At 44.0% G+C, this 8739-nt stretch overlaps 1 protein-coding gene across 1 annotated transcript in view; it reads left to right on the top strand.

Moving 5' to 3' along the window:
* The window catches only part of Tmed3 (transmembrane p24 trafficking protein 3), a 7687-nt gene extending 2408 nt beyond the window's left edge, over positions 1-5279 (top strand). The window contains exon 3 of the mRNA XM_055629769.1: positions 4461-5279. Within this exon, the coding sequence (XP_055485744.1) occupies positions 4461-4697 (237 nt within the window). The 3' untranslated portion in view covers positions 4698-5279. The remainder of the gene's footprint in view (positions 1-4460) is intronic.
* Positions 5280-8739: the final 3460 nt, after the last annotated feature.

Raw genomic sequence — 8739 nt, 5'->3', positions numbered from 1 at the left:
CCTTCCTTCCTTCCTTCCTTCCTTCCTTCCTTCCTTCCTTCCTTCCTTCCTTCCTTCCTTTTTTCTGAACTCAGGACCTTGTTCATACTAAGTACATGCTCTACTACAGAGCCATGTCCTGAGCCCAAGGCTCTTTCTCACCATCCTTCTCCCATCCCTCAGGCTTCAGAATTTTATGCATCTTGATAGGAGAAATGAGAAAGGCACAGCGTCCCTTCAAAGGCTTGGCCTGTAGTCACACACATTACTTCCACTCATGTCCCTTTGGTGAGCACTTGTATAGCAAGTTAGGAAGAGAGGATGGCTACCAAGGGTAATCTCCGAACAACAAATCCACTGTGGAGGAGAAATCATGGCATTTTTGGAGGATGGGTAGTTTCTATTGACCCCCCCCCCCCCCGCTCCTGGCTCTCAAGATTATTGACTAATCCCAGCCTTCATCCTAAGCTCTCCCTCTTTCTATTTATGCTTCTCCTTCCTCCTACACGTGGGCTGGGCTTTCCAAGGGCCAGGACTCTGGTATCTATCTATCTTTATATTCTTTGTACCTCAGTGTAAGAGGCATTGCACCGGAGGAGCTCACCAAATGTTCATCTTATGACCGATCAGCATGGCCCCGGGAACCTGTAAGACAGGAATAACCATCTATGTCGTACTTACTTATTCCAGGACCAAAGCCAGAATGTCTCAATTCTCTAAGGAGGCAGACCTTTTCCCCGTTTGCTCTCTGAGGAGACCATATGTTCTTTTTATCTGTGGCTCATGTCCAGTCTTTTACCATTTCTGGACAGTTAGAGGATAGAGATGCATCGCCCAGTACAGTAACTACTATGTAGACTTGGCTGTTTAGATGAAAGTTAGAAGATCCACTCGAAGGTACAGATTGTTCTGTTGGTCACTGATGAAACTGTTCAAGTTTATGGACTCCTTAACTTAAAGAAAGTGAGAGAGAAAAGGTAAATGAGTTAGAGCAACAGAGAAAGACCTTTCCCAGAGCTTTGGTTCCAATGTGATACCGGTGCAAGGAGGAGGGCAGGTGGAATTTGTGAAGTTCCTCTTTCACCAGCCCGTTTTTTACTCAATATCACATGGGTCCCCTTTTAGCCAGTGCCTGTTTCCCCTTATCCCCTGAAGCAAGCTTGGGTATTACCTAACTGAAATTCTGTGGTAACAAGACTTTTGTGGTAGACTGGCACAATGGGAGACCCCAGTGGATGGGGATATAGCATGCATTTATAGCTTAAGGGAGTGCTCTCGAGTACTTTGGGGAGGGCATATGCCATGTGTCCTAATCTTAGGCTATGGTTGGGATATGTCCCCCCACCTCTGCCGTCAGGGGTTCATGTGCTGGAGGCTTGGTCTCCATTTAGCAGTATGGAGAGGTGGTAGATCGTGCTGAAGCATCAGGCTAGGGCGAAGGTCCGGAGGAATTCTTAGTCAGTGGATCCAGTGGCCACCAGGTTACTGAAATGAACTTGGAGAATGGGTTTCTAACTTAGAGAACCAAATGGGCCATTCCCTCCTCGGTACTTAAAAACAAAATGCCTGTGAATTTATTTAAATGAAGGCGTGTGCGTGTTTGCGCACATTTGCATGTATACGTACATACACGCACACTCACAGCCTATGACTGTGAACACACACTACACGTGTGTGTCTTTTATCCACTCTTCCTTCTAACAATGCCCTTTACTACTAAGTTCTCTGGCTTTAGCATCCTAAACTTCCCCTAAGTCCACTCCTGTCCAGCACAGGGGTCTTCTTAGTGGAGGTCTTCATCTTTTGCCAGCTCTCTGTCAACTGTAGGGCTCTCTGGAAGTGGAAAGCGAGGAGCAGCAAGTCCATGTCGACTGCCATGGTCTCCGTGAACTAACAGGCCTCTTCTGACAGTGGAGATATCTTTTGCCATCATTTTCTTTTTTGGTTGTGAATAATTTATTATTGGTGTTTTTTTTTTTTTTTTTCTGTGATGGCATTTTTGAGTTTATTCTTCCTATCTTTTTTGCTTGTGTAAACTAGCATACTCCATTACTCTTCATCTCTTTATTTTATTTTTTCTTTTCTTTAACTGACTGTCATAGAAATACTCTTCAACCCTTTCTTACTTTATTCCGAGACTACATTATAGTTTATCACACTATACAGCATCCAGCAGAGCTCCAGGGACTTGGACCTGACCTGGGTGGTGAGGGAATGAAGAAAAGACAAACATATAGACACACCGAAAGAAAAGTTGGGATTGGGTGGTCTGGGCTCTCTGATGGAGAAGCTTCAGAACCCTGGAAGTTCAGTGTGTTTGCTGTATACAGTTGAACAGGAAGGTGGGGTTGTTGCACGCAGCTATACAAGGAGGTTTGGTTATTAGTCAGATGAACAAAGAGGTGTGGTTGGTACATACAATTGAACAAGGAGGCAGGCTTAGTTAATCTTGAGAGGAGCAGTCTCTGTAAGGCACAAACTTTAGGCTATAAAGACCTGGGGGAGAAAGTTATAACAGAGATGTTCTGTGTAGACTATCAACATTTGCACTGGAGCACGAGGGAAGGCTTAGCCGTTTCTCTGCACTTAGCCCATTTTCTCATAGGTCTAACGCAGGGTTCTCAACCTTCCTAATGTGGGGCCCTTTAATACAGTTCTCATGTTGTGGTGACCCCCAACCATAAAATTATTTTCATTGCTACTTTATAGCTGTAATTCTGTCACTGTTAAGAATCATAATGTAAATAGCTGATATTTCCAAATATCAGACAATCCCTGTTAAATGGTCATTTGGCAAACAGGGAGTCATGACCCACAGGTTGAGAATCACTGGCCTAAGGCTTCGGAGTCCTTGACATGGCTGTGTCCACAGCAATGGAGCACACTCACTCAGGACTTCATTCACTCAGGGCCCTTTTCTACTAACCCGTTAACCTTAATCAATTCTATTTTGCATTTCTATTTTAAAAGATTCATTATTTTATGCGCATGAGCATTTTGCCTGTGTGGATAGCTGTGCATATAGTGCCCAAGGAGGTCAGAAGAGCATCACAGCCCCTGGAACTTGAGTTACAGTTGTGAACTGCCATGTGGTTGCTGAGAATCAAACCGTGGTCCTATGCAAGAGGAACGAGCAGCCCGTGCCTTTAACATAGGTTTCTCCATTTATCCAGCCCTCCTGTTGCTTTTTTTTTGTTTGTTTGTTTGTAAGCCAGTGGGTTTAGTTAGTTAGGATTACTTCTAATCATCATAAAAGGTTATTTATTCAAACTGGATTACTTCCCAGTCGCTATTCCTCTCCCAGCAACAGTTAACATCTATAGATTCTCAGTAAGAGGCTGGGTCTTGTGACTCCGTCCTCCACGACAGAATGTTGACAGGCCCAGTCTTGTGCAGGTGATCACAGCTTCTGGAGTGAGGACTCACGCTGTTCAGCAGGCCTGATGCACTAGTTGTCCATTGCTGCAGACATGGTGGCTGAATGCTACACGCATCTCTCCCCTTACAACTCTGGGTGCTGAGAGTCTGGGCAGGCTTAGTGGTTCCCTGCTCATAATCTCCCAGAGGTAAGATGGAGTTGTCAACCAGGCTGTGAGCTAGAAGAGGAAGCATTTGCATTCTTGTAGGCGGGTTGATGACCATATTCCCTTCTATATGGTCATACGGCTAAGGACCCTGTTTCATTGCCAACCTTTATGCTGTCAGGCCTTTGAAATGTTTTGCTGATTTTTGTAGAGGTTACCTTCTTCCAGCCAGAATGAATCTCTGCTGTAAGGGCTTGTGTGAGTAGATCAGGCCGCAGGATCATCTTTCTTCCTGTCTTAAGGTCAGTTGTTCCAAGTGACAGCAACCACAGGAGCGGTAGCTCCCAGTGTCTTAAATTCCTGGGGAGGGAGCAAGGTCTGGTGGTGGTGTTCCAGACATTTGCAGAGATGTGCTTACGACATGGACTATTTTAGGAGGCATATGAAATTGGGAAGTTGTGTGTGTTATATGTGAGCATGTGTGTGTATGTACATAGCTGTGTGTTCATAGGTGTTTGTGTTTACACATGAAACTGTAGGCATCAGTCATACAGTAGACTAAGCAGTGGATTCAAAGTCCTACATAATTGCGTCTAGTTCGCACTGCTTGTTAATTAGCCTGTGTGTCTCAGGCAGTTCATGTAGCCTCTTTGAGCTCAATTTCCTCATCAGTTAGGATAACTAAGCTCTGATCTGGCTTGTCTGAGGGTGGTGATGGTGTCTGTCAGGACATTGTATGGAGTAAATAAGAGACACAGGATAGGGCTTGCACACATAGGCTGATTCTGTCATTAAACATGTATGATTGGATGATTACCTGTGCTCCCCGCAGGTAGAATTATGAAGCCTCATGAAGTGCTTAACACAGACCCCCTAGGAGCCATCAGTAGAATATGGCTGGGTTCCACACTGCCTGACTTAGGGTTAGCAACTGACTGCTTTTCTCTTCCTGCCTAGATGGAGTCTGCCTGTGTAACTATTCACGAGGCCCTGAAGACTGTGATCGACTCCCAGACACATTATCGCCTGCGAGAGGCCCAGGACCGAGCCCGAGCTGAAGACCTTAATAGTCGAGTGTCTTACTGGTCTGTAGGCGAGACCATCGCCCTATTTGTGGTCAGCTTCAGCCAGGTGCTACTGCTGAAAAGCTTCTTTACAGAGAAACGACCCATTAACAGAACAGTCCACTCCTAACTGTGCAGTCCATGCCACAGCCCCTCAGACCCTGGGGTCTCAGGTTTCTGCAGGGGTGGGAAGGTGACACAGGGTGAAAGGAGAGCTGCAGGGAGAACAGAGGCCACACTTGGTCGTGTGTGCACACATCTGATCCTTGCACTCCAGCAACTGAAGCTCACAGAGCTCAATAATCTGATTGTATTGTGTTTGTAACATTAACCAAAAATGTTTATGGGTCAGCCTAGGGATTGGCCACTATGGTGCAATGATCCAGTATCCGGTCTGTGGGAGAACACAAGTACATAGGCTTCCAGGGCAGCTTAGGGTTCTGCCACTGCTCCATGATACCTGGGTCATTAGGTTGTTGTATAGGAGGAGGAGAAAGGAACTCTGAGTTTGTGTCCTCTTCCATCTGGAGAAATAAACTGAGTTCTGACCTTCCCATGATGGGCCTCTCTGTACCTGAGCAAAGCAGGTCTAGCCTGGAAGCAGTAGGGTCAGCCATTCAACCAGGATTCAAAGGGAGAATGCGTGCCCTTGGTGATCTGTGTCTCTTGGAGGCAGAACTGTGCTAATAAAAACCAAAATTTGAGCACTCTAGAGGGCTGTGCCTTTATTTCTTTGCCTCAGAGGAACTTCCAGCTTAATGAGGAGCATGGTTGTGTATGTAAACTGTGTGAAAGAGGAAGTGGATGTCTGTATACAGTATAGCGAAGAGATGCAGAGAGGAGCCATCGAACCATGCCCCTCCCAAGGGGATGGCAACAGGAAGACCCCTTCCCATTCTTGTCACTCCCCTGTCTGTGCAAAGGCTGTGTATAAATGGTTTCCACTGTTATAACAACCAAGCCGTCTGCATGATCTGCCTCCTCATTTCCTGTTAATCAGATGTCATCTCTCTGTTTAGGGTGGCATCACACTTCCTCTAATGCTTCTCTGTTAGGAATTAATGCATACTATGGAGTCTGTGGGTCTGGAAGGAAGATGGGCTGTCCATCTAAAAGAAAGCTACAAGGGAATCTGGAAATCCAAGTTGACAATAACACATTCTGGGAAAGAGGGCAGCACAGTCCTTTGAGAAAACAGCTTGGAAACCTTATTATTTAGCTTGATGGAGAAGAAGATTTGTTTTCTGTGTGGTTTTGATGGTATTTCTTTTGTCTCATTTTGAATTTAAGTATATCTAAAAGATTGTTTTATAAACTCCAGGGCAGAGTGAGAAACAATCAACTTTAATATATCTGCTACCCAGATTAATAAAATCCCTGGGCTAATGCTTTTTTATTTTGTTTTGGTTTTTGTTTGTTTGTTTGTTTGTTTTTTGAGATAGTTACTGCTATGTAGCCGAGGTTAGTCTCCAGCTCTCAATCCTGAGCGCTGTTTTAAGTGGTGTGCACAACCACATCTAGCTGTAACCTGCACTTCTTAGATGCTCCCTAGCTGCGTGACCCTCGCCAGTCCCAGCTTCTGTGGGAACCACCAACTTGAACATTTTGTTCTTCAGTCACTGAGGAGGCCCAGGAGTCCATGCCATTGCTGGAATACAACTTCTCATGTGATTCTTCATTGAGAGAGGGATGGGGAGGAAGGGAAGAAGGAAGGGAGAGAGGAAGAGGGGGAGAGAGAGGTTCTCCTAACTTTTAGAAAAAAAGAAATAGAATTGCTAGTACACCCTTTATTAATATTACCTCATTTAACTGTCAAGAACACAGACTCAGGGAGACACTGTCCCATTCATTCAGTTTTGGAAATAATGTTTGCAATGCAACTTATAGTTTGTTTATTGTTTGACAAATATTTTTGATCAATTATACACTAGTAACAAGTTTAACAATTACCCAGTCCTGAAGACAGTTTTTAACCTGTCGAGTTTTACAGTTCTTCAGCCAATGAAGCAAAATTTTAAATGAAAGAGCTTTAAGCAGATTATTAGGGTACTGCAAATAATAATTGCAAACACGGAAGACATGTGGTGTAGAAGAAATGAATGGAAACATGAAGATAGGGAGGAAAGGGAAAGCTGGAAAATCTGAGCATGCACTAGATGGAGGATCTGAAGTCACTTTGAAGCATCCAAATAGTCATAAATGTTGACAAGTTAATGCTTAAGCTCTGTCTTTCAGAGCCCTGTGTTCATTATGAAAAGGTTTAGATAGGAATTTAAAAATGTGTGGGACTTTATGGTTTCTCCAGTTTTCTTTGGGTATTCAAGAAAAAGAATAGAAAGCACTTCTTTGCTACAAGCCTGGCCTCCCTGGGAAATACTACTATTTCACATGTTGGAAGAGGTGTTCAATTTTGCATTTGATAGGAAATACTCAATTATTTTGGCCCCCAGGTCTACCATGCATCATGGAGAAGGTGATGAGCTGCTTGCTTTGAGCTGTCCTTATTGGCGAGGTAAGAGTATTCTAACTGGACAGGGATTTGGGCCATAAACATCACTGTTGAGCAGAATTCACTCTCTTCGAGCAAAAATGTATTTGAGTTGAAGCCTGGATGCTGCTGACAGGTGGCTCTTAAAGGCACATCTGTTCTTCAGCTTACCCAGGAGACTTGAGAATCCCTATGGGAAGAGGAAAAGACTTCTAACTTCCTTTGAGGGTTAATATTCTCAAGGGGAAGAGAGGCTTTTAAAAACTAAGGGCTGGGTACATAGAAGGTATAAAGTTGGCACATTCAGGAACTTGTGTCTGAGTCCCTCGGAGGAGGGAGAAGAAATAGAAGGGGAAGAGAGGGAAATGGAATGAAGAAAAGGGAAAGAGATCCAATGAAATGAGAGAGATCCAATGAAATATGGTATGCTTCATAGCGTATGTTTCCAAAACAATTGGAGTTTCTGCAGGGATATTTCTAAAGTCATTATGAATTTGGATAGTTTGGGACTGTCCCCAGCACTGGGAATTGGCCTGAGGCAGTGATTCTGGCTGTTCTAGCTAGGCCACAGCCCTGTACCAGTCATACTACTGCAGTGCGTATTTGAAGCTCATGTATTGTTCCTGTCAGACCCCCTCCATGGGACCACACTGAGTAGACATTTGTTAAAATACATTTGTCTAAACAGAATAAAATTATGAGCCTGCTACCAGGTATCAGATTAATATATGCTAAAGGTTTTATTCCTGAATCAGTGGGGCATCTGGTCTCAATGGTTCGAAAGAGAATTCAAGGGACAGACATTAATACAAAGCTATGAAGTAGCTCAAAGACACTGAGACAGGCTTGCCAGTAACCCAGGAGGATGTACTATATAGAGAAAACAGTTGCAAAAATAGCTCAAGGTCAAGGTTGGACTTAGATGGTCGGGGGGGTGGTATATAGAAATACAGAGGTTTTATTTTTGTTGTTTGCTTTAAACATATTCTTCCTTCCTCAGAAATCTAAAGGGGCTTTCACTCTCAGCATCCAGGGAGTGGCACTGGTGCTGAAATCAAGCAGACCAGCTGTTCCATTTTTCTCTAGTTCCAAAAGGAGTCATCCTCTGGTCTTTCCAGGCCTGGGCTTCGAAGAACTTACAGCCGTCTTCTCTTGGGATTTCACCTTAACCTTAGACTGTTTTTTGCCCTTAATTTCACTGCTCAATAAATAATAAATCTTGCTCAATTAGAATGGGAAGAAATGGAGGATGGAAGAAGTAAGGAAAAAATTCAGTTGTTGAAGATTCTGGTTGCTACAGAGGAAGTATTTTTGCCTGGCTTCCATCAATTTTTGCAATTCCTAGTTGGGATTGGCAGTTCAATAGCTTTTCTTTGCTCATCACTGGAGTTCCTGTGGTCATGGGCTATACTACTTTGGGGGATGGTTCATTTTATCTCAATACAAGTAAGGCCTTCAAAAAAAATAAAATGACTGCTTATTTGGGGTTACCAAGTAGCCCTCCACTCTACCCCACCCCTTGACTACCCCCTTCTTTTTCTCTAGGAAGATCCCATGTGTTTAGGGGGTTGAGTAAGACTTCTAAGCTATAGAAATACAGGGATGAGGTTGTAAATGGTTTACAGCATTGTTCTTACTGCTCTGACATTCAGAGACAGTGAGGCAGCTTCTGCTGAGGCTCTCT

This window comes from Psammomys obesus, unplaced genomic scaffold, assembly GCF_907164565.1.
Source record: "Psammomys obesus unplaced genomic scaffold, mPsaObe1.curated_primary_1811, whole genome shotgun sequence".
NCBI lineage: Eukaryota > Metazoa > Chordata > Mammalia > Rodentia > Muridae > Psammomys > Psammomys obesus.
The sequence above is the reverse complement of the archived record's forward strand: the minus strand, read 5'-3'. Positions and strand labels throughout refer to the sequence as shown.